Below are 22,806 nucleotides of genomic sequence, written 5' to 3'. Positions count from 1 at the left end.
CGACGTTTTACTTAGAACGTAAGTGATGCTTTAGTGTTTGCAGGTTATGTTTATTTATATTGGTCTAGTCAATAGCTGTAGTCGATGATTACAAATCGAGTCGTTTTTTGTATACCATAGATACTTATCTTTTCTTTTGTGTTTAAGCATGGAGTCTCGGACGGAATTTAAAATAAAATCTCCTCCGACCGATGCCATTTCGGCGGTGGAGTTCGGACCGAATTCAACACAATTCCTTCTTGTCTCTTCATGGGACAGCACAGTTCGGTTGTATGATATTCATGCCAATACTATGAGATTAAAATATAATCATGATTTGCCAGTTCTAGACGTTGCATTTCAGGTAATCATAAATTCAACAAATCTTTCTTTCATTAGTTTACCATGTAACGATACATTTATTGTAAAAATAAATGAGTTATTCTACTTGTGTTTATTTGAAACAGAAAAAGAGCGAAAGAAAAAAAAAGTATAGCACTGACAAAATAATGTAAGTTAAGACTTTGTGTGGTAAGGAAGAGTAAAGTATAAGTAATCAAGAAAACTTATACATACTTTTTAGATATCCATAAGTAATGCTATACATATGCATAATATAATTTAAATATATTTAATATAACATAATCTACCAATATTATACTTGATTTTATTGTCGAGTTGTATGATTGTATTTATATTCACTGTTTTTTATTTGCTTGAAATACCATAATAAAAATTTCTTTTTATATAGGATGCTGTTCATGCTTATAGTGGAGGTTTGGGAAACACTTTGAAGATGTACGATATCAATAGCAATTCTGGTATGAATAATTTTTAAACTTTGATTTCCACCTACCCATCTTTGAGTGTAAGCACTACTAAAATAAACTGTCTTATAGAATCAATAATGGGAACACATGATAAACCAATTAGAAAAATTGAATATTGTGCCGCGGTAAATGCAATATTAACTGGTGGATGGGATGCTGCAGTAAAACTTTGGGATCCTAGAACACCCACATGCGTAGGTAGTTATTTACAACCAGATGTTGTCCTCGCTTTGTCCGTGTGCGGAGATAAATTTGTAGTTGGCACAGCCAAACGAAAAGTTTGTATTTGGGATCTGAGGAACATGGCTGGCATGTTTCAAAGACGTGAAAGTAGTTTGAAGTATCAAACACGTTGCATTAAAGGCTTTCCTAACGAGCAAGTACGTTTAACTTTCCACAAATTATGAAAACAACATCTCGATACTATCGCTGTAATTTTTTAATAATTTTCAGGGATATGTTCTTAGCAGTATAGAGGGTCGCGTTGCTGTTGAATATCTTGATACTACACCAGAGGCACAAAAAAAGAAATATGCTTTTAAGTGTCATAGGATTAAAGAAAATAACGTAGAACATATATATCCAGTGAATGCCATTAGTTTTCATTCGACATATAATACATTTGCAACTGGTGGTTCGGATGGTTATGTAAACATTTGGGATGGTTTTAACAAAAAGCGCTTGTGTCAATTTCATAGATATAATGCTGGCGTTGCTGCCCTTAGTTTTAGCCACGACGGTTCTGTACTTGCTATAGGAGTATCGTATTTGAATGAAGCTGAAATTCCACCAGGAGGAAAAGATGAAATCGAAATTTATATAAGATATGTAAACGACCAAGAAACCAAACCAAAATAATATCATATTTATGTAAAATAATTTTATATAAAATAGTTGACAACATTTCAATTGTATTCTGCTTTATTAAAGCAGTAAAAATTGGATGTTGATGACTTTCCATAGAATCTGATCCTTTTATAATGTATATATTTACAGTTGTGTATTTTACACTTTTATAAATCAATTGTAAACTATACAGAATAAATAACCTGTTCAAAATTATTGGGCTAGTCAAATTATAATAAAATATTTTTGTTTGTACAAAATATTATTTATTCAATACAATGAACCAATTCAACGGTATTTTACAAACAAAATGTTAGCATGTCTTATTTTCAAATAGTACGGTCGGCTCAATTTCCAAACGAATTTGACCGACCCCCATAATTTACTCTTCTTGTGTAACGTAATCTTCACCAACCATCCAGCAAAGCACAGTAAATAAGTACTTAAATAGCATGACCCGCTCCGCAGGGGGAGAGGGAAAGAGGAAACCGTGATCGGTGCTGTCAGCCGTCGTCGAACGTACCACGTGCTACTCACTTTGTCTTACACATTTGCAAGGTTAACCAGAGCAAACAAGTCAGAACCGCGCTCTGAAATTTATCATCGCTCGATTAAGAGATTGTCGGGAGATTTATGATCATTCGATAGCTCGAGTTTTCTTTCGATAAATATCAATTAAACCACGAGAAACGAGATTTCTGAATCTATCATTCTTTTATTTGAAAAATCGCGAGATAATTAAACCTTCGACGGCGGAGGAGATTACATCCGATACAATATTTAATGATTAAGTACATTTATTTAGAAACGATACAAATAAGAAAATTTAATAAAAAATGTACTTTGAAGAAAAATATTTTTATACCGACGTCTTTATTAAGTGGCTAATTACAATTTATTAAAAATTAAACATGATATATATCTTGCAACATTTTCATATATTCGTTATAAACATGTTATGTAATTAAGTACATTTACTAAGAAATGATACAAATAAGAAAATTTTAATAAATAAAATGTACTTAAAAGAAATTGCTAAAATTGACGTCTTTATTACATGACCAATTGAGATTGATTAAACAGCAGTGCGTTTTTCAATACATATTGAAGTTTAAAATTAATATTTAAGTATTTACAAGATAAAAATAACTTAGAGCAGCATGAAAATATAAAATTACTACAATTCTTGATATAAAAAATAGATATTGTGAAAAATATTGATTACAATTAGTTTGCTCTTTTATAAATAACTGTGCTAATTCTTAATTACGCACATTACATTTACAAGAATACTATTATAAGTGTTTGTTTGTTTTTTTTTAAAAAGAATGCTGTTACATCATAGAATTGAATATAGCTATTTAATCAATGATATACACCAAAGTGTGTACCATTACATAAAAAAGGAGAATCTAATGTTTATTATTTTGTCTGAAAATATTTTTCGAACTATTTAATTTAAAAACTATGTTTACTAGTTTGGCACACGCAACGGCGATTGCATTAACACAATTCATGCCATATTTCAAACATACAGTTCAAAACAAATATTTGCGCAAAGTCATTGTTGACTTAAACATAGCTATACGACGTGCATCTTTAGCCATTCAACAGTATTTATAACATTTCAGATAACAATATGTACAGTAACAATTTGTACTAATGCCTCCCTCTCTTTTCAGATCCTCTGAAAACAGTATAATTTTATTGAATTATTATTGTGTTACTTTATGCATTATACTCTTCTTGGATACTCGATTTTAGGTATACTTATATTTCAAAGGACTCTTCATCAGATAAAAGTAAATATTTTTTTTTATCTTTAGTTAGAAGCCTTATGTTAATAGGTAATTAGTAATTTTTCATAAATTTTATAATTCTATACTGTATTCTATATTATTTATAATATTAATTTAAGGATCCATTTCTGCGGGCGATAAGTTTTCTTAACGTATCGCGAACCGTGTCGTGTGTCGCAAAACTAATTCCTACTGCAATCGGACCTTTCACCCAATTCATGCTTAATCCTTTATAGAAAGCCATCAGACCTTCTTCTCTAAAAGTATATAAAAAAAATGCATAATTGTGACATTTTATAGCAAAACCAATTTTGTTAAACAGTGAATTTAGTACGAAATTATATTTGTATAAATATCGCATGTATCGTGATCATGATTCTTTTATTGCAATATCAAAATTAATTTGATCTATCGATTATATGCAATATGTATATATCTTAAACTTACTTGTAAACTTTCATTATGGTCGATCCAATTGTGTGGTAATGCTGGCCCTTGACTGCCGAGGTCTGCATTCTCCTCCGTACGATGTCCAAAGGATAGCTGCTAGTCTGTGCAACCATTCCGGCAATGCCACCGCAAATCAGCGATGCCGGGAACCCAGGAATAGCCACCGTGTACACTGTTCATTGACACGTAGCCATCATCGAACATGAAGCACGCACTTGAAAAACGCCGCCATTGAACTTGTCTCGACAAGCGTCGCTATTAAAATAAGTACTGCCCCAATATCGGGAAACAGTCCCGATGTGCCCCACGGGTACCCTGCTTTACGATCATACACGAGCCATTCTCGTTCGTATAAATCACGATTTTATTTTTGCGTGCAAGCACCGTCACGGCAACAAACAAGTTTGTGAAGTAACCGACTCACCAGTGAGCATATTCCTGAGTAGGTCATAAGTGAAGAAGCTGCAGCCAGCATAAGGAATAACACCGAGCAGGGTAGCAGTGAATCCACGGTAATATGCCATTACTCCTTCCTCCATGTAAATGCGTACAAATATCTGTCGTAAGGTTCTGTATTCATCTTTATGAGTCACAGCCATTCGTGCTCTCATCAAATCTAGAGGATAAGTTGAACCTTGAGATGTTACACCAGCCAATGCACCAGCAAGGAAATTCAATCCAGGTTTATCTCTATAAACAACCAACATTTCTCTTAAATTATAAAATCAATTGTGTATTTTTATCTACTATTACTATCGTGTATCTTACCTTTCCGATCCATTTACTCCCAGAACTCTTTTCCATTGTTCGTGTGCTGTGAACTGAACTGCAGAATAAGGAATAATTCTGACCATAGTTGCGCTATTTCCACGCCATAAACTAAGTAAGCCTTCTGTCCTAAGTGTTCTTATTAAGAATTCAACTGCTGCTCTTCCTGTGTATGGCTGTTTTGATATCTGGAAGTTTATTTTTGTGCGATCCAATGGTGCTATGGTTGTTTTTGCCAATGCTCCTGCAATAGCACCTGACACCAAACTTGTCCATACTCTTTGAGTATTTGTAATACCATCTTTCCCTATATGTTTCTTCTGAAATACACAATTTAATGTTGTGTATGATATAGCTGAATATCAGATTTTCCATTAACTGAAATCAGATATATGACAGAATTCGAATTTGTAAAGTGTTTGTCAAGCAATTACTTTTATTTAAAAAAAAAAAACCAGTAAATGTGTTTTCTTTTGAACTTTTGTTTTAATTCAATACAAAACAAAAAGAATAATGTGCAAAGTTACTAGTTGGTTGAGTGCTTTACAGTGAGTATAACAAAAAATATTATTATATTGTATGAAAATTTATATATACTATAAATATTCAATGAATTGCTTTGCAACTTACTGTGACATGTGTATCCATTTCCATTGAATGCTGGGATATAGGTTGTAATGTAGATATTGGTTTTGTATTTGATAATACAGACATTTGGACTTATTCAATAGCTATCTTCTATAAGCGACTTTGAACAAGTATTGTATGTTTATTCATTTTATTAATACATTTTTCTGTAACTGTAGTACTTCCACTTAATCTCTTTTATTATCTTTCTGCAATCTCTCCTGTAAACAAACAAATTACAGATAGTTATTTTACATATTTTCAAGTTAAAGTCTGCTTGCAATATTGATCATACTTTTTTGTTACATTGCTATGCAAAGACAAAATAAGGAAGTGAAATGGATAAAAATGGAAGGCCTTGAATAGATATCTTAATCTCATATGGAATGATTAAAACTTGTACGTATACATAATCTTCAATTACAGATGTTTATATAAAATGAGAAGTAGGAGATAAATGGTATGTTTACTTTTTAAACATAGTTTTAGATAAGTTTATCTGTTACATTGAGAAACTTTGTTGATTATAAGTATATCTCCTGAAGTGCATATGCAGATGATTATTTATATAATAATAAGCACAAGTATCGTAATTTAATAATTTCCAATATGTTTTACTAAAAATTATAATATGTTACTACAAAAATTTAACACAATATAAATCAAAGTTTATACTTCTGTCCTATGATACGATCGTTAATTTAAACTTCTCGAAAATAAAATCTGATTAAAATAAATACTTCCTATAATGTTCCCTTCGATAGATAAAAATTTGGATAGGTGGTTATGTATATACTAAAAAATTCGTTAACTTACGTAATGTCGTGCCTTACGTAGCACATACATAATAAACTAATTAATATCGTATTAATTTCAACACGTTCATTTTGTAATTGTGTTAATGTAACGCAACACGGATACGCACAGTTTACATACGTGTAGCAATATCAAGGCCTTATGTACATACACGTACATATCTACTTTTATCTGCTTTGATCGTGTACACGAATTAATATAATTGAATCCGCACTTAATATCAATTTAATACGTACAATCTTATCTTTAGTTGATAGTTCTTAAACTGGGCGTAGCGCGTTATTTTAAATTCTTTGTCTGTATTTTCATAAGAAATCGTATCCTATTTAAAACCGTGTAGAATCGTATTCCGTGTTATGTCGTTTTCAGAAAACGTAGAATACTGATTGAATAATGCGCGAGTAATTTTTGATAAAGAAAAGGGGGTAAAGAAAAAGAAAACATCACTTACCTTTATCAATCTTGTGCAAAAATAGACGTCACGATGAACATTCCTCTTTGCGAACAAACAATGCACATGCATAGGACCATTTGTGACTGGTTAAAATATTTTACATTACTTAGGCCCCACGGAGCTTGAGAAATTACGTTAAACCTGTTCCCAATGCCTCCTTTCGCGCAACTACTGCAACCAACTGCAACCAACTGACTGCAACCTTTGAGCACCTTTGAGTCAAACGCTTTGACTATACTTCTTACTCGTAACCTTCGCTTGCATTTGGTTATGCATTTCAGATAGCCATTGGCGCGCATGAACACATTCGATCAGCGCCATCGGTGGTAAAACGCCCAAGCTTGTAGTGACAATAGTTCCTATTATTGACACTAGATGGCGCATTGTTTATTTTAAGTGGCGCCATCGGTGGTAAATCGCCCAAGTTTATAGTGAAAATAATACCCACTGTTGTTACTAGATGGCACCACTAAATAAAAGAAGGTTAATTGTTGCGAAATTAAGTACAACTATGCATAACAATTATAAATGCTATTATAAAGCAAGGAACCGCATTAATTATGCACTTATGAAAAATCTAGTAACCATCTAGTAACAACAGTGGGAACTATTTTCAGTACAAGCTTGGGCATTTCGCTACCAATGGCGCTACCGATACCTTTTGATCAATCATTCTTTATTTTTCATAAGTACATAATTAATACGATTCTCTGCTTTATAACATTACAGTATATTATTTTAATATATTGTATATATCTTGTCGGCGATGGTCAAAGTACCACTGGAGCGCCACATAACACGAATGGTATAAAATATCGTCAATGATACTTCCGGTTCGTTTTCTGACAAGTGGGTGATGGCTGCCTGACATTTCGCATTTGTTAATTTCATTGAGTTATGGTTCACGAGGTACGTTGTTCGCCCTCATAAATGAAAGGATAATAATTGCATTGTTCATTCGAGCAAGCGACGGAACGTAAGAAAACGCTTTCGCATTCCGGCAGATATATGCACGAAAGGTGAGACCATCGATGTATAATTATCAGGCGTGCCACCGGCTGGGGGGTTAGAATCGTCCAAATTCCGGCATGCTTATCGCTGGAATTTCGTTAATACTACTACTTTTTAGGACACGTAGTAACTTTCGGCAAAATGATCAAAACAGGAGAGGATAACCTAAAACATTTGCACTACCCGCAAACAGTGTAAGCTATTAATACAATTTTTTCTATTAGTAACTACATTTCATTGATCATTTAGGTATATTTTGATGTATTTTATTTTGAACATTCACCATCTCAAAACATTTTTCTGTTTGTATATTCGACAATGTATTTGTTACAAGCATTGGTGAACTTTTTGTTTATTAAAGTCTAAATATTAGTTTTAATAGATTGAGTACTAAGCCCATTTTTCATGCCTTTATGTTTATGCTGAACATCATTCAGACATTTTGGGCTATCACCATTTAATCCAATTATTCTATGAATACAATTATTTTATAGTACTCTGAATAACATTAATGTTATTTAGAAGCTTCCAAGAAACTTTTTGTAAATATCTTTGTAACAATGTATAGATATTAAGATGGACATTTTATTTTTAGAGAATTCAATGGACAAGAAGATCAACACTCTGTTGAATTATATAGTACAGAAGTTACTGTTATTCCCTCACCTGGAGGGCACAATCATGGTAGTTCAAAAGTGAAGTTAAAGAATATTGTTGATTTTATGTGGGAACATAATTTTTATCCTGGACAGTTATTGGCTGTTCATATGTCTGGAAAGTATTTAGCTTATGGAATTAAAGGTAACACAGATTTAAATTAAGGCTATAAATATTTCATCATTTACCAAATTTAAAACATTGAAATTATTTAGTTAGTAATGGAGGAAATATGGTGAGAGTGGTATGCCAAGAATACGAACAAAGAGCACTATTAAGGGGAATGCGTGCGGCGATACAAGATCTAGCTTTCGCGCATGTTTCAACTGCAATTTTAGCATGTGTCGACTTGTGTGGAAATCTTTTTATACACACTATTGAATCAACAATATCTGAACTGTCATGTAGTTTATTACTACAAGTAGATGCAGCTGACCCAGTGAACACTGATCACCGTGTAATATGGTGTCCATATATTCCTGAGGATGCACCATCCGATGGAGATGAAGTTTCTAAACTTTTAATTTTAACTCGTGGTTCAAAAGCAGAGTTGTGGTCAGTTAATACTGTTACATCAAGATTCAGATCAATAGAGGTGAATGTGTACCTTACTTACAGATTATAAAATCCATACAAAATGAACAAACTATCCAACTGTTTGACTGAATGATAGGCAACCGATCCAGTCGCTAAGGAAAATGGAGGCATGTTGGAAATTGATCAACATTCCGATACGATCGTCGAAGCGACCTTTAGTCCTGATGGCACAGCTTTGGCTACTGCAAGTTACGACGGAGAAGTAAAATTCTTCCAAGTTTACTTACATGGTAACTCTCATGGTAATCAAGCACAACCGCGTTGTTTACACCAATGGAGACCACACGGTGGTCGACCTATCTCATGTTTATTTTTCTTAGATGATCACAAGACATACCAACCCGAGTAAGCAATGTTAAATAAAATATCAGTAAATAGTGAAATATAATAATCGCTTATAACAATGTTTTATCTTTTAGTGTACAATTTTGGAGGTTTGCCATAACTGGTTGCGACAATAATACAGAATTAAGAGTATGGTCGTGCGAACTATGGACTTGCTTGCAGACTATTAAATTCGCGCCAACACCTTCCACCGGCATACTGCCAATTTTAAAAGCAGGCTTAGATCTTAGCGCTGGATATCTTTTACTATCAGATATATATAATAAAGTTCTGTATATACTAAGTATTACAAAAGATACCGGAAAAATTTTAGCATCTGTAACTACAATATCAGAGTTCCTGCTGCCATATCCAATACTGAGCTTCGGGATCGTCGACGCTGGTATGCGCAAAATACGTCCCACTGGCGAATCATTGGAAGACTTATGTCCAGTTGACGAAGAAGTTGAAGAGCAACTTGTTATTCAGATGTATCTAGTTCAACCAAAGTCTCTACAAGAGTGTCACATCGCTTTTAGACCTGCTTCACAAGCGAGCGGTCGTAGCCTCATGGATACACTGGCTCAAGATTCATTGGACTATTCCGAAGAATTATCAAATATAGGGACTGTTAATCATAATGGAATCTCAGGAGAGAACTGCGAAGAAGATCTTTCGTTATCTACTACAATCGATGCAGCAACGAACCACAATACCGGATTGAATTTAATGACGCCCGACGCGTTCAGTTCACCTGCCAAGAAAGAGAATAATGAACTTGATTCTCGTCCTTGTAGTCCTGAATTGGACAAGGTGTTATCTCCTAGTCCTTCCCTTGCACAAGCTGTGCAAGCTCTAAATGCAACGGATCCTCCACTGGTCAAGAACGAACTAGAAGAACAAGCACCAGCTAGTAGCGGTAGTAGTCCATCTAGAGAAGTCAGAGAAATTCTGTCTCTTACAAAGCCAGATGAAGAACCTGAAGCTGAAAAGGAGCCAGAAAGTACCAACTATGAGGATACCAATTATGACTGGCCTACGCCAATGGAATTATTTCAGTTGCGAGAACCTGAAGGATACACGAGTGAAGATGAGAAAAAGGTAAAAGACGAATCGAAGTCAACGACGCATACCACAGGAGATGCTGAAAGCACTTGGCAAGTGGCAAATGAACTAAATACGCTTGAATTAATAAATAAATTAGAATCTATTTTGGAAATAATTCAAGATCAACGACAAGAAGTTAGAGAACTACGCACAGAAGTAACTAGGTTAGGGCAAGAAACGCCGATATCGACGCGGGTGGAATCTGCTTTAGCAAAAGCGTCTCAACAGCAAAATGCAACGTTAGAGCAAACATTATATGGCCAAATGTCACGCCAACATGAATTTTTCAATACACTTGAAACAACGATCAAAGATAAAATCGAAACTACTCTGCCACGCATCATCGAAGACACGGTAGAACCATTGAAGCATCAACTTAGGCTAGATTCCACTCGAATGGATGAACTTTTAAAAGAAAACTTAACGGAATTGATTAATAGTTCTCATGTCAAAGACACGCTCGCGTTAGCAGCAGCAAACGCGGCAAAACCAGCATTAGATATGGCATTTAAAGAAACCTTCACGAATATTATTTTGCCAGGAATGGAGAAAGCATGTCAAACTATGTTTAGACAAGTACAAGATGCCTTCGATAGAGGTACTCGCGAATGTAAGGATTCATTCATTACATTCATAAATTACATTTTTCTCAACATTGAAGTGAAGTAAAATAACTTACTTTTTTTCAGATCTTGAAAATGTGGATGTTATCGCAGACAAGCAGTACCAACAACGAAATGAACAACAAAGTGAAACGTTGTCTGCGTTAATCCGCGAAGAACTACAAACCGAGTTAAACAGGTGTTTAAATGCTTTACAAGAAGAAACAACACGTACAATTCGTGATTGTATCAGAGATAATTTAAATCAACAGCTTACCGAGCTTACGAATGCACGGTAAGTGAATATAATTTTTTTTTTCGCGGTTACAATACAATGTTCGATTGGGCTGGAAAAAATAATAATATAAATAATTAATATAACTTTTAGTTCACGAGCAACTACTCCTGCTATAACAGTACCTGCAGTAGCCGATGCTCAGGCACGAGTAATATCCCTTCTTCAAAGAGGACAATTGAATGCTGCTTTTCAACAAGCTTTAAGTGCAAGTGATTTGGGTTTGGTAGTATTAGTTTGCGAAAAGACAGAACCCGCCAGAGTATTTTCTTGTTCTGTTGGACCACAGGGCCAAAGTTCAAGATGTATTTTACCACAGCCTGTAATACTGTCGCTAGTACAACAATTATCTGCAGACTTAGGACACCGTACAGAACTGAAGCACAGGTAATAGAAATTTTTTTAATAATTGTATAATTTTATCCCTTCAGTAGTTCTGATAGTTTACAATTTCTCGTCAGGTGGCTCGAAGAAGCAATATTAAACTTGGATCCCAATGATCCAGTGACGCGAGAACATATGGGCACAGTGTTAATTACCTTACAAAATCAATTAAGTGCATTCGTTACAGCTAATCCAAATCACAGTTCTACTCGACGTATGAAAATGTTAGCTATGGCTGCACGTGCACTATTAAACCAACATCCTTGATGTTAGATACCATCTGGAGTAGAAAGAACCCGTTAATAATATGACATCAGGTTTTATACGTTTCGTTAAAAAAATACCTTTAATCTGAAATCAATATCCACAATTGTCGTATTTAAGACTGCCAGATATTAACATAGATTGTGAACAAAATATTATATAAATTTATTATCAGTAGTTTTATCTAGTTTATCGAAACCTACTCCTGTAATTTGATTGTTTACAAAGTACATACGTTTATGGGATATTGAAGGGTTTATCAGAAAATTATTTTCTTAACGTCAAAGGAATATTACATAAATGTATTAAGCAGTATAATTAAATAAGGTGATATAAATGGAATTAAGTCGTTAAAATGTGAGCAACTTAATTAATATAAATCATTAATTACTTACATTAGTTATTGGCATTGTACTGATTATTAGTATTGACGAGTTTATTAATAATAATAATTTATAAGGTACGTAAGAAACTTCTTTCTTTTTTTTTAATTATTACTTTAATAATTTGATATTATTTTTCTATGAGGTTAAATCTAATTAACGCTTCTTACATGTAAAAGAATTTTTAAAATAGTATTTTCGTAAGTAAATTGACGTTCAATGATATAATACGCTCTTTAATTCTCTTAAACGTTAACTTTATATTTAATCATCTATTTGTAATACATTTCATGACACATTGTATAATACATATTAAACTTATCATGTCCACGAGGATGGTGTAATTCTAATTTTTTAATTAGACTTGTAAGTTGTAAGCTTTAACGACTTTCTAAAAAGAAATTTCTTACATCAATTTTATGTTTCATTGCTATGTTTTCAAGTATTTCTGTCCGACATTATTTTTTATTTTATCTCTATTTCAGTCATATTTTCTCTTTCTCAATATGCTGCTAATTACATTGTAACAAAACATGATATTCTATATTTCTTACTATGAAAGAATAAAAACTTTAAAATTGATAAGTTTGATATCACATTTCATATCTGTGTTAGAAATGATTTTTTATATATTTTCATTATTATGTAATTTGGCACATAAATGAAACTTGTTCTTTCTTTAGGTATCGTCTTGTGCCATATGACACATACATTTACAGTACTTCCATTGTATGTAATAACCCCTAAAAAGGGCTGTAAATAGTGTGCAATTTACGTGTAATTGTAGATCCCTTCAAATTTTTGTATATCTGCACATGAAAGTTCCTAATTAAAGATTTTCATCGTGATCGTTGTAGCATTAGGTACTGCGGTAGAAATATAATATATTTAAGAAATGTACATCTTTCTTAAAACTGATGATTCTGGCTACTTACTTTTTTCATTCTAATTAGATTTAATTCTCAATACTATGTTCATAGTACGTACAAGGGAAAGGAATATAACAAATCAAATAATTAAGCTACTCATTACTAAGATCATACTGTTAATGGTATTTTGCAATCTTCTATGAAACTTTTGAAACAATTACATGCATTTCAACTGTACCATCATATAAATACGAACTTTCATCGTGTCGTTTTTTAACAATACAGATAAAATAACTGTTTAATATTCTATGTATTTAAGATTACAATTTTCTCATTAATATTAGCAACTATTTTCTATTCATAAATAGACTCATCATGTATTAGGAATAATATATCACAATATCATTCTATTATTTTAATTTTACAAACTGAAAAGACTATTGTATTATGAATAAAAATGAAATTTATTTACATAAATTTGTCTTATTTTTAGTTCCCTGTGTTCTTTTGTCTGGAGTTGTTTTTAATTTCAGCAACTAATGCTTCTTTAACGTGAGCTGCTATTTTCATTTTCTTTCTCTTTTTAACTTTTCCAGATTTTTTTCCTGTAGTATTATTTGAAATTTCTGTTTGCGGTTTCTTCTTTTTCTTCAAGCAACTAAGTGGATTTGGACCACTTTTTTTTCGTTTCTTCTTTAATTTGAGTTCTGATTTTTCTGTTAGACCAGCTGCTTCTTTTAGTGTTTTAATATTTTCTGTTTCCCACGAACTCATTCCTAATTCTTTACGGATATTCTCAGCATATTTTCGACTTGCTTGCGAAGGAGCCTCCAAAGTTGGTGCTTTACCATGTAAATATATTATTGGCACACCTGGAATTTTTCTCAAAATATCTTGAAGTTCTCTATCCTGAGTAGCCACAATATACCTATAATACATATTGTCTTCAATGTTTTGTCTTCTACAAATTACTTTATTACTATTTTACCTAGATGAATTATTTTTCCCAACCATCGATTGCAAACATTTTGTACCAGTTATAAAATGTTTTTCGTGCCCACATTTGTGTATAGGATATTGTTTAACTATTTGCATAGCACCGCTGACTGCCTTGGAAAATGAACCAAGTTTCTCAGTCTCCAAAATTATACATGGTGTAGTCAAAAGTTTCACTTCAGCTTGAAAATACTTTGACAACTGGTCTTGTATATTGAATTTGTTCTAAAAAAGAACATAATAAAAAGATATACACTAAAATAATTAATTAAGTATAATAAGCAGTTTCGCGAATGTTAAATAAAACGTGTTTATACAAACCTCGAGTGCAGCGAATGCAAATGTACCATCAATAAGAATTTGGAATGGTGCTCTAAATTTATAATTGTTAATGAAAAAACCTAGATTTTTTCTTGCTTTCTTCTGGCGAGCTGTTTTCATATTTTTATTTCTTTTATTATACTTAGGCGAAATCGAAAACTTGTCACTTTTATAGATTGTTATTACGATACATAAATACACTGACTTAGCATAGAAAATATATATAACCTATTACTAATATTGATAATTAGTAAATTGTAAGAGTAACGACAACGTTACTCTTCGTTACATCGTTGGTTAGAAGTGGTTATATAGAAGCCGGTCTGTTGCGTACTTGCGTCTCTTTTTCAAACAGTATTCAGTACATGGTGTGCTAATATTATTTCAGATATAAGAATTTTATTGTTGTTTCTATTTATTAAAAAAGAATATCAATATGTGAGTATTAAAAAAACATTTTCTTTCAGTTTAATCCATTCCCGCATTTAAATAAAGAAACATAACCTCAATTGCTTGTTTGTGCTTTGATTTTTCAAATAATTTCTATGACCAGCAAAGTTATTATAAATTTTGATGAAAATGTATTTTTTATTGTAGGTCTTCTCTAACTAAACCAAAGTCTGAAATGACTCCTGAGGAGTTAGCAAAACGAGAGGAAGAGGAATTTAACACAGGACCACTTTCTGTGTTAACTCAGTCTGTAAAAAATAATACACAAGTATTAATCAATTGCAGAAACAATAAAAAATTGTTGGGAAGAGTAAAAGCATTCGACAGGCACTGTAATATGGTTTTAGAAAATGTAAAAGAAATGTGGACAGAACTTCCACGTACAGGAAAAGGAAAGAAGAAGGTAAATTTGTTGTAGCTTATAAGTATTTATACATTGTTTAACTAAGAGTAATTAAGTATGAAAGCTCTAATTTTCTAGGCAAAACCAGTAAATAAAGATAGATTCATCTCAAAAATGTTTTTACGAGGTGATTCTGTTATTCTAGTTCTAAGAAATCCACTAGCAACAGCATCAGGAAAATAATTTTCAAATAAGTTTCTACTTTATAATTACAATAAGGATGACAAACTGATAATAAACTTTTTGATATAAGCTATGTATGTCTGATCATTTTATTTATATGGTAACAATGATATATATCCTGGAAAAATGCATATATTTTAAATATTGAAGTAAAAAAGAGTACATTAAGTAAGACATGACATTTATTTGTGTTAAAGTATACATAAAGTTATCAATCTTTTTCAGCAATTGCAGTAAGATGCTTATCTATTTCTTGTTCTGTTAGAATCCTGAAATAACAAAATGAATTATTTATTGATAAACTTTGCATACATGAATACATGACCAACAATTATATCTTAACATACTTACTGAAATTTAGGATTGTCTTTTGATACTACGCCAACTTCAATTTCAGTTGGTTTAAAATCTACAGACAGGACAGTTGATAAACATGTAATAGCTAATTGAATAGTTTCGTCGTAATCATAATTTTGTTTCTTTTTCAATTTCTTCTCCAGATAAGAATTAGCTTCAGTTTGCTTAGCACCAACAGAAATGGCTTTATAACCACAGAAATAACCCGCAGGGTCAGCTTTATAAATACACGCGCCTTTCTCTTTATCATATGAAATAAGCATCATAGAGCATCCAAGAGGTCGCATTTCGGCATTCTGCGTATAGACTTGACTGATATCTGCAATACGACGGCACAAGGCATCCACAGGAATTTCATAATCATATTTATACTTAAAGTGAGCCGCTTCATACCGTGCACGTTGCACTTGTGATCTGCTATCAGCTGTAGTATAAAACATTACTTAATAAAGAGAAACATAATTTATATTACATAAAAATTACATAGAGTATTTTATAATACAGAGCATAGAAAAACAAAGGAAAGATGAATAATTCTTAAGTTAATAATTCTTTTCACTTACCAATCATGCCTGTCATAAGGCAACCAATATGCTCAGTGAGTTGAAAAATGTGAGTAACACTGGAAGCATCGAGTAACTTATCCTGTAAAAAGATATCTTCAACAATTTGACCAGTTTTGCAAGAATATTTAAACATTCTTCTAAGATATAATTGGATTACACCCTCATTAAAAAAATGAGAGGATTATATTACAGAAAAGTATTAGTATTAATAGTAAAGTTATGAAGAGGTTATCTTACAGGTACTTTCTTCTGTGTCGCAAAAACGGCAGTATCGACTCCTTTAACGGCAACAGACGTTAGGCCACCTTGGTTTATTGCTTTAAATGCATATTCTAGAAAAAAATTGCATGTTATTTTTCAGTAAATTCAAAACTGCAGATAACGCCATGTCATGACTCTTGGTTGTAGAATGCATATACAGTTCAATGAATAACATAGAAGATTCCGATAAATAGTTAAGAAGTATACGTAATGTAATGTACAATATTTTTATGACACTTACCCACTTGATAAAGCCTTCCTTCCGGCGAAAATATCGTAATATGTCTATCAAAACCAGCACTGCTACCTCGCGCCATGTTCACAAATATTAATGGTTGCGTTCAAAAGTTTCAGGTAACCCGAAACGTCAAATCATCCAAGAGCTACATTAGAGTAGTTCACAATGAGCGACACATTTTATTACTAAAACAACTTTTACCATTCGAGGATAAAATTAAAATTGAATATCTGACTGGTTCTCTACTTTTTCTTGAAAATTATTATGATCATTCAGACTAACGCCGTAATTTAAATATGTTTTTGCGATGAGTATTTCCTACTTCTTGTTCTTTCGATAGAAATATTTTAGAATTGAGTTTTATTTTTAAGTTTTTAAAAGAAAATATTTATGCTCTTCAATACAGCCCTGACAATGAGTTTTATCAAGATTATGTACTTAACAATTACAGCTATATACAGACAAAGATAAAATTGATTATTCGAATGACTGCATACGATTATGAAAAAAGCAATTTAAAAAGTTTTTCGTTAAAAGATAAAGAACTTATGGATAAAACTTATATTTAATTTTTAGGAATAAAAACATGATTATTGGTATAATTCTAGTATAATTAACGTTCGTAATGTCTTTCAGATTCAAAGTTCTTTTGATCAAGATCGAATTTAATCGATTTACCATATACAGTACGTAATATATAATAATAGGCATTGAAATATATATGCGTAAATACGTGCGATAGAACATTTTTGCAAGCTATACGAACGTTATCGTAAACTATTGTAATCAATTCCAATCAGTTGTTCTAATGTATCATTAGTGGGGAACTATGATAAGCTCGTTTCATTAGGTTACAGCTGATACTAGAAAAGTTTCCAGTAGCTGATCGAAGCATATAAATGATTGCGTTCTTTTCACCATAGCACAAATGTCCGCATCAACAGGTAAAAATATTTCAATTGATGATACCTTGGTAGAAACGAAATATTTTATAAACGAAATATCCATACCAAATGAAGGTAATTATTTTGTTGTTTACCTAATATATACCGTTATCGATCGAATGGTACTTTTTGAATAAATTCTTAAAGACAAGCGTCTGTTAGACGACTTATTGTGATATTATTTTTTTCTAACGAAATTTAATTACCACGATAAAGTAACAGTAATTTAAAAGTATAGCAATTCATTACGAGTGAAATCAAGGTAATATCTGCGCGGGACTATTGTAAATTTATACGTCATTGAAGTTGAATGTAAAATTCACGTGACTCCTTAAATTTACGTTGCGATTTACGATATTCTGTGATTGTAAGTATACCGTATGAGCATTTTTCGTCGAAAAAATACTTTTTTTAAATTTTAATGCAATTAACTAAAAAATTATGTAATTCATTGCGCACGTAAATAAAAAAACATGTTGATTTACACTATTGTACATGTACATTTTTTATAATTGCAGATGATAAAAAGGAAAATGGCCCACAACATAGTACAGAAACATTAAAGGAAGAATTCAATCCTACTGGTTAGAATTCTTCTATTTTTGCAAAGAAGTCATTCCAAATTAGTGTTCTATGTTTCAACTATTAGATCAATATTTTATAGAACATCAACATATTCGATATAATCCCTTGAAGGGAGAATGGGTACTAGTGTCACCGCATCGATTGAAGCGACCATGGGGAGGGCATATCGAACCAAGTATAGAGGAAGACGTTCCAGATTACGACCCTGATAATCCGCTTTGTCCAGGCAATGTTAGAGCCAGCGGGCAGGTTATATTTTCACATATTTATTTCCGATTTTTTAGCTTCTAATAATAATTAATTTTAAATTTATTTAATTTTTTTCAGATAACTCCAATATATGAAAACACATATTCGTTCGTCAATGATTTTCCTGCATTATTAGAATCAGTTCCTAGTCCATCAGTGTCGGAAGATGAACTGTTTCAGATGGATTCTGCCAGAGGCACATGTAAAGTAATGTGCTTTCATCCAAAATCGAACATAACAATAGCCCTTATGAAAGTGTCTGAAATCAAGGAAGTTGTTAAACGGTATGTCTGTGAAATATTTTCTATAATTTAAATTCTTATTCAATAAGTATTGTTCTACGTCAGATGGATACTTGAAATGCTTGAATTGGGAGATAAATGGACTTGGGTGCAAATTTTTGAAAATCGTGGTGCTTTAATGGGATGTAGTAATGCACATCCACATTGTCAAATTTGGGCCAGTTCTTTTTTACCAAATGAAGCCAAAATAAAAGATAGATACCTTAGTGATTATTATAATCGTAATAAGAAACCACTTCTCATTGATTATGTGCAGAAAGAGCTTCTCAAAAAGGTGGGGTGCATTGATCATGTGATGTATATTTTCATTAAAAAATACACAACACTTAGATGTTACCTTCTTGTGCAATTTGTAAAAAAAAATTATAAATATTATATTAAAATTAATGTATAAATTATTAACTTACTTTACAGGAGCGCGTTGTATTGGAAAATCGAGATTGGGTAGTCTTAGTGCCATTTTGGGCAGTATGGCCATATGAAACTATGGTACTGCCTAAAAAACAAGTATCCAGAATGCAGGATTTAACGGAAAGTCAGCAAGAATCACTGGCAGTTATTATGAAAATATTATGTACAAAATATGATAATTTATTCAGTTGCTCTTTTCCCTATTCTATGGGCTGGCATGGTATAATATAGCACTGTTCAGTATATATATTCGGTAAAAAAATACCTTTATAATTAAAAGTAATATTTCGATTGTTTTTTTCTTTGTTTAAAGGTGCACCGACTGGCCCATATTCCAAAGAGGACTATCCTTATTGGACTTTTCATGGTATCTACCTACCTCCTTTATTACGTTCTGCAAGTATAAAGAAACATATGGTTGGTTACGAGCTCCTCGCACAAGCTCAAAGAGATTTAACACCCGAACAAGCGGCTGAGAAATTACGAAGTCTATCGGATTCTCATTTCAAGTATCCAGAAACAAGTTTAACTAGTTGCGAAGTGGAAGAATATTCCAAATAAATGAATTCGCTTTATATACGACAATATATTTTTATAGGTGTATATGTTATTGGCATATACATTATTTATAAAGCCAGATATCACTGAACTATGGGCACATAAACTTTATGAATAAAAAGCATAATAAATATAACAAACGAACATAACTATATTTAAAATTTTACACAATTAGTACACAGGAAACGTATGATCGATTTTCTTACTCCAAGCATGAATTCCGCCGATTATGTCTTTTATTTCTAAGTTACTTTCGCTCAACATCGTTTGAAAATGTTTTACAGCCTTTTGCGAATCATTCCCTCTTCTGCACATCACATATACTAAAAGAAGATATAAAATGTGCCTAACTTCAAAAATGCAGAGCCAACGTCAACGTTTATATACTTACAACCAACTTCGTCGTGTTCTTTTTTCATTTCTTGCATTTTGTTTTTTATCAGCATTATCCTTTCGTTATTATTTATTTCGTTCAACGGTATATTTACAGAATTTTCTAAACGACAGATTTGAAATTCTTCGGATGAACGCACATCGATCAACACGTGCGGTTTTGTACCTAATTTCAATGTTTCTTTGTATTCTTCCACGCTCATTCTTTCTTCTTCCTTTAATATCGCCAACTGCGGATCTTTATCATTTGCTTTCGCGCCACAAAATTGTTCGTAATCGATTAACTTTTGTATAGTCGGATGTTCGCCGCACACGGGACAATCTACATTTTTGGCACGCAAATTGATATTCCGAAATTTCGTTTCTAATCCATCGTATAACAGAAGTTGACCAGATAATATGTGAGGCATTTTAAGCAGAACCTTTAGAGCTTCTACTGCTTGTAGAACGCCGATGGTACCAACAACTGTGGTAAAATAACATGTTAAACATTTTTACATAACATATGAAATAAATTAATTAATAGTAAATAACTATAAATACCTGGACCAAAGACACCGCCATCTCCGCAATTTGTTACAGTTTCTGGAGGAGGAGGTTTAGGGAATATACATCTGTAGCAAGGTCCATAGTAATTAAATACTGATAAATGTCCCTCGAATCTTAACGCTGAGCCCGACACTAACGGTTTCTTACTTAGAACACATGCATCATTCAACAGATAACGTGTAGCTGCATTATCAGTTGCATCTAACACTACATCGTAACATTTTATTATTTCTAAGGCATTACTACTGTCCAATTGGATTTTATATGGAGTAATTTTAATATTACTATTTAAGCTGAAATTGTTATAAACTATTATTTAATATGTACATTAATACAGCCACAATTTCTACATCTTGAATTTTTTAAATCTGTTTATTATATTGATTCTTCATACCTAATGTAAATATAAAAAATATTTTTTTGAGAAGCTTATTACATGCTCTATTTATAGAAACAAAATTCAGTTTTTCGATCAAGCATATGATACTGCTATAAAAAAATTATGAAGGTACTCTCTGTTTTGTATGAAGATGGCGTAACCCTTCAATCACAAAGTGAATATATAATATTATATTAATTCATATGTACCAATTAAGATTTTTTGCAGCAGCGTTTACTTTAGGTGTTCCAATGTCAGTTTCTCTAAATAGTAACTGTCTATGAAGATTATTAATCTCTACATCATCATAGTCAACTATACCAATATGTCCAATACCAGCAGATGCCAGATATAATGCAGCAGGACATCCAAGTCCACCTGCTCCTACAATAAGTACTGCACTGTTTTTTATTTTTAATTGACCTGCAATTACGTAATTATAGAAAGATTAGCTAACTAAAAATAGTTTACAATCAACATATGGAATATATTCTATTGAAAAACAGTATAAAAAGTAAATATTTTAAAATGTTCTCTTTTCTCATAAAAAATTATAATATTTCCAAAATTACAATACACCTTTCACGCCAACTTCCGATAAAAAGATTTGTCTGCTATATCTCGATATCTCGTTGTTGCTCAAGCCACAGTCTTGCACGATTTGTTTTTCGCGCCTTAGGATGGCCAGTTGGGCTTCCTTCGCGCGTAACAACTCACGCAAGCTCGTAATTTCATCAATCAATTCCTTTTCATTCATCTTCGTCGAATGGATTTCTCGAAATAGGTTATGACTCTGTTTTCGACAATTTCAAACGAACATTTAGTCGAGAACCTTAAATAAAGGGTCTTGTTTAGGTTATATCGACATACATTCGAAGAACAAGATAAACAGGGCCGTTATCTGACGTTATTCTCTCGGAGCCAAGTAACACATACTGCACAATGTAATAGAAGATTCGTTTAATAAAATTTCAACGGCAAAGTGTATAGAATTACACTATAACCTTCGGTGTTCTATTGCTAATCCACCGTATTGTTGTCAATGCTCTCGAGAATTCATAAATACTCATAAACTGCGCATTTAAATGTGTGTTTACGACAAGTGCACAAGTGGTTTCCCCTGTGAGATGACTACTTTTACCATGTATTGGTGTACGTAAAAATGGTCAAACGACAACAATTAGTCCTTAATCATTCTAGATGTAACAGATAAAATGCTCCTTATCATCTGCGAGCAGTGTAATAAAATGCAATAAAGACTCTTTACGAGTAACGAAATAGTTATCGTTGAAAGTGGTTAACTAGTTTTATTACGTTGATCGTAAAAGGTATACATACATTGGAAGAAATATTATATAAATATATCGAACATTACAATTGAAAAATATACAAAGACGTAAACCAACGTGATATTTTTTTACATATATTTCGAGTACGTTGTACGATCGCGTTATATTTTGTGTAGAAAAAAAATAAAAATAAAGAAAAAGATTAAGGAGAGAAGAAAGCAGAGAAAGCTGAAACGATATGCAGGAGTTTGTTCACTGGAAATCACAATGCACTTAAACGTGATGATCTTGGCGAAGTCTGGGTGTTTAT

At 32.3% G+C, this 22,806-nt stretch overlaps 8 protein-coding genes across 16 annotated transcripts; 4 read left to right on the top strand and 4 right to left on the bottom strand.

The window, feature by feature from the left end:
• Window positions 1-148: 148 nt before the first annotated feature.
• Window positions 149-2,054, top strand: LOC128890662 (mitotic checkpoint protein BUB3). The gene is made up of 4 exons (XM_054149337.1): window positions 149-343; window positions 731-800; window positions 879-1,189; window positions 1,263-2,054. The coding sequence occupies exons 1-4, from the start codon at window positions 149-151 to the stop codon at window positions 1,665-1,667; spliced, it is 981 nt and encodes a 326-aa protein (XP_054005312.1). The 3' UTR covers window positions 1,668-2,054.
• LOC128890661 (mitochondrial coenzyme A transporter SLC25A42) lies at window positions 156-6,833 on the bottom strand. Of its 5 annotated transcripts, none has more exons than XM_054149333.1 (7): window positions 6,567-6,832; window positions 5,303-5,520; window positions 4,673-4,992; window positions 4,329-4,594; window positions 3,902-4,076; window positions 556-578; window positions 177-290 (listed from the first exon to the last, which is right to left on the bottom strand). In XM_054149333.1, the coding sequence occupies exons 2-7, from the start codon at window positions 5,384-5,386 to the stop codon at window positions 280-282; spliced, it is 879 nt and encodes a 292-aa protein (XP_054005308.1). In that variant the 5' UTR covers window positions 5,387-5,520; window positions 6,567-6,832; the 3' UTR covers window positions 177-279. The 5 variants fall into 5 exon arrangements, with proteins under 5 accessions (XP_054005307.1, XP_054005308.1, XP_054005309.1 ...); XM_054149331.1 differs by lacking the exons at window positions 177-290; window positions 556-578 and adding an exon at window positions 2,510-3,711 and having other exon boundaries at window positions 5,303-5,399; window positions 5,449-5,520; window positions 6,567-6,829; XM_054149332.1 differs by lacking the exon at window positions 556-578 and having other exon boundaries at window positions 156-290.
• A 419-nt stretch (window positions 6,834-7,252) lies between these two features.
• On the top strand, window positions 7,253-12,527 carry LOC128890920 (enhancer of mRNA-decapping protein 4). Its single transcript, XM_054149930.1, has 9 exons — window positions 7,253-7,588; window positions 7,699-7,774; window positions 8,176-8,381; window positions 8,453-8,832; window positions 8,911-9,179; window positions 9,254-10,875; window positions 10,955-11,162; window positions 11,256-11,549; window positions 11,624-12,527. The coding sequence occupies exons 2-9, from the start codon at window positions 7,722-7,724 to the stop codon at window positions 11,811-11,813; spliced, it is 3,222 nt and encodes a 1,073-aa protein (XP_054005905.1). The 5' UTR covers window positions 7,253-7,588; window positions 7,699-7,721; the 3' UTR covers window positions 11,814-12,527.
• Window positions 12,528-13,353: 826 nt separating this feature from the next.
• Window positions 13,354-14,515, bottom strand: LOC128890926 (rRNA-processing protein UTP23 homolog). The gene is made up of 3 exons (XM_054149940.1): window positions 14,380-14,515; window positions 14,051-14,283; window positions 13,354-13,990 (listed from the first exon to the last, which is right to left on the bottom strand). Exons 1-3 carry the CDS (start codon window positions 14,497-14,499, stop codon window positions 13,552-13,554), a joined length of 792 nt encoding a protein of 263 aa, XP_054005915.1. The 5' UTR covers window positions 14,500-14,515; the 3' UTR covers window positions 13,354-13,551.
• A 161-nt stretch (window positions 14,516-14,676) lies between these two features.
• On the top strand, window positions 14,677-15,488 carry LOC128890929 (probable small nuclear ribonucleoprotein Sm D2). The gene is made up of 3 exons (XM_054149944.1): window positions 14,677-14,817; window positions 14,977-15,232; window positions 15,311-15,488. Coding segments are annotated over exons 1-3 (363 nt in total). The 5' UTR covers window positions 14,677-14,815; the 3' UTR covers window positions 15,416-15,488.
• A 91-nt stretch (window positions 15,489-15,579) lies between these two features.
• LOC128890927 (proteasome subunit alpha type-6-like) lies at window positions 15,580-17,183 on the bottom strand. The gene is made up of 5 exons (XM_054149941.1): window positions 16,841-17,183; window positions 16,576-16,670; window positions 16,336-16,417; window positions 15,767-16,196; window positions 15,580-15,684 (listed from the first exon to the last, which is right to left on the bottom strand). The coding sequence occupies exons 1-5, from the start codon at window positions 16,914-16,916 to the stop codon at window positions 15,627-15,629; spliced, it is 741 nt and encodes a 246-aa protein (XP_054005916.1). The 5' UTR covers window positions 16,917-17,183; the 3' UTR covers window positions 15,580-15,626.
• Window positions 17,184-17,546: 363 nt separating this feature from the next.
• On the top strand, window positions 17,547-20,035 carry LOC128890924 (probable galactose-1-phosphate uridylyltransferase). Of its 4 annotated transcripts, none has more exons than XM_054149939.1 (7): window positions 17,547-17,856; window positions 18,300-18,365; window positions 18,446-18,615; window positions 18,694-18,899; window positions 18,963-19,191; window positions 19,332-19,563; window positions 19,642-19,770. In XM_054149939.1, exons 1-6 carry the CDS (start codon window positions 17,766-17,768, stop codon window positions 19,557-19,559), a joined length of 990 nt encoding a protein of 329 aa, XP_054005914.1. In that variant the 5' UTR covers window positions 17,547-17,765; the 3' UTR covers window positions 19,560-19,563; window positions 19,642-19,770. The 4 variants fall into 4 exon arrangements, with proteins under 4 accessions (XP_054005914.1, XP_054005911.1, XP_054005912.1 ...); XM_054149936.1 differs by having other exon boundaries at window positions 17,549-17,856; window positions 19,332-19,548; window positions 19,642-20,035; XM_054149937.1 differs by having other exon boundaries at window positions 17,550-17,781; window positions 19,332-19,548; window positions 19,642-20,035.
• Window positions 20,018-22,281, bottom strand: LOC128890923 (adenylyltransferase and sulfurtransferase MOCS3). 2 transcript variants are annotated; one of them, XM_054149935.1, is made up of 6 exons: window positions 22,144-22,281; window positions 21,787-22,039; window positions 21,417-21,630; window positions 20,823-21,121; window positions 20,278-20,745; window positions 20,018-20,209 (listed from the first exon to the last, which is right to left on the bottom strand). In XM_054149935.1, the coding sequence occupies exons 2-6, from the start codon at window positions 21,962-21,964 to the stop codon at window positions 20,058-20,060; spliced, it is 1,311 nt and encodes a 436-aa protein (XP_054005910.1). In that variant the 5' UTR covers window positions 21,965-22,039; window positions 22,144-22,281; the 3' UTR covers window positions 20,018-20,057. The 2 variants fall into 2 exon arrangements, with proteins under 2 accessions (XP_054005910.1, XP_054005909.1); XM_054149934.1 differs by having other exon boundaries at window positions 21,787-22,000; window positions 22,078-22,220.
• Between the last annotated feature and the right edge of the window lie 525 nt (window positions 22,282-22,806).

Source organism: Hylaeus anthracinus, unplaced genomic scaffold, assembly GCF_026225885.1.
Source record: "Hylaeus anthracinus isolate JK02 unplaced genomic scaffold, UHH_iyHylAnth1.0_haploid 12001, whole genome shotgun sequence".
NCBI classification, from domain to species: domain Eukaryota; kingdom Metazoa; phylum Arthropoda; class Insecta; order Hymenoptera; family Colletidae; genus Hylaeus; species Hylaeus anthracinus.
Note: the sequence above shows the minus strand (reverse complement) of the source record. Positions and strands in the feature narration are given on the sequence as shown.

Coding starts and splice junctions, on each gene's coding strand:
- LOC128890929 (XM_054149944.1), top strand. Junction 15,233..15,310: donor CAGGAAAAGGAAAGAAGAAG/GTAAATTTGTTG, acceptor CTAATTTTCTAG/GCAAAACCAGTAAATAAAGA.
- LOC128890923 (XM_054149935.1), bottom strand. CDS start 21,964: ATGAATGAAAAGGAATTGATTGATGAAATTACGAGCTTGCGTGAGTTG. Junction 21,631..21,786: donor ATCGGAAGTTGGCGTGAAAG/GTGTATTGTAAT, acceptor ACGTAATTGCAG/GTCAATTAAAAATAAAAAAC. Junction 20,746..20,822: donor TGGCGGTGTCTTTGGTCCAG/GTATTTATAGTT, acceptor ATTTTACCACAG/TTGTTGGTACCATCGGCGTT.
- LOC128890924 (XM_054149936.1), top strand. CDS start 17,766: ATGTCCGCATCAACAGGTAAAAATATTTCAATTGATGATACCTTGGTA. Junction 18,366..18,445: donor GGAAGAATTCAATCCTACTG/GTTAGAATTCTT, acceptor AATATTTTATAG/AACATCAACATATTCGATAT. Junction 18,616..18,693: donor ATGTTAGAGCCAGCGGGCAG/GTTATATTTTCA, acceptor AATTTTTTTCAG/ATAACTCCAATATATGAAAA.
- LOC128890662 (XM_054149337.1), top strand. CDS start 149: ATGGAGTCTCGGACGGAATTTAAAATAAAATCTCCTCCGACCGATGCC. Junction 801..878: donor CGATATCAATAGCAATTCTG/GTATGAATAATT, acceptor ACTGTCTTATAG/AATCAATAATGGGAACACAT. Junction 1,190..1,262: donor AAGGCTTTCCTAACGAGCAA/GTACGTTTAACT, acceptor AATAATTTTCAG/GGATATGTTCTTAGCAGTAT.
- LOC128890927 (XM_054149941.1), bottom strand. CDS start 16,916: ATGGCGCGAGGTAGCAGTGCTGGTTTTGATAGACATATTACGATATTT. Junction 16,418..16,575: donor CGACACAGAAGAAAGTACCT/GTAAGATAACCT, acceptor ATCTTTTTACAG/GATAAGTTACTCGATGCTTC. Junction 16,197..16,335: donor CCTTATGACAGGCATGATTG/GTAAGTGAAAAG, acceptor TTTATACTACAG/CTGATAGCAGATCACAAGTG.
- LOC128890926 (XM_054149940.1), bottom strand. CDS start 14,499: ATGAAAACAGCTCGCCAGAAGAAAGCAAGAAAAAATCTAGGTTTTTTC. Junction 14,284..14,379: donor TTGCATTCGCTGCACTCGAG/GTTTGTATAAAC, acceptor GTTCTTTTTTAG/AACAAATTCAATATACAAGA. Junction 13,991..14,050: donor GGGAAAAATAATTCATCTAG/GTAAAATAGTAA, acceptor TATGTATTATAG/GTATATTGTGGCTACTCAGG.
- LOC128890920 (XM_054149930.1), top strand. CDS start 7,722: ATGATCAAAACAGGAGAGGATAACCTAAAACATTTGCACTACCCGCAA. Junction 8,382..8,452: donor TTTAGCTTATGGAATTAAAG/GTAACACAGATT, acceptor GAAATTATTTAG/TTAGTAATGGAGGAAATATG. Junction 11,163..11,255: donor ACCGAGCTTACGAATGCACG/GTAAGTGAATAT, acceptor TATAACTTTTAG/TTCACGAGCAACTACTCCTG.
- LOC128890661 (XM_054149331.1), bottom strand. CDS start 5,386: ATGTCTGTATTATCAAATACAAAACCAATATCTACATTACAACCTATA. Junction 4,993..5,302: donor AAATGGATACACATGTCACA/GTAAGTTGCAAA, acceptor TGTGTATTTCAG/AAGAAACATATAGGGAAAGA. Junction 3,712..3,901: donor ACCATAATGAAAGTTTACAA/GTAAGTTTAAGA, acceptor ATATACTTTTAG/AGAAGAAGGTCTGATGGCTT.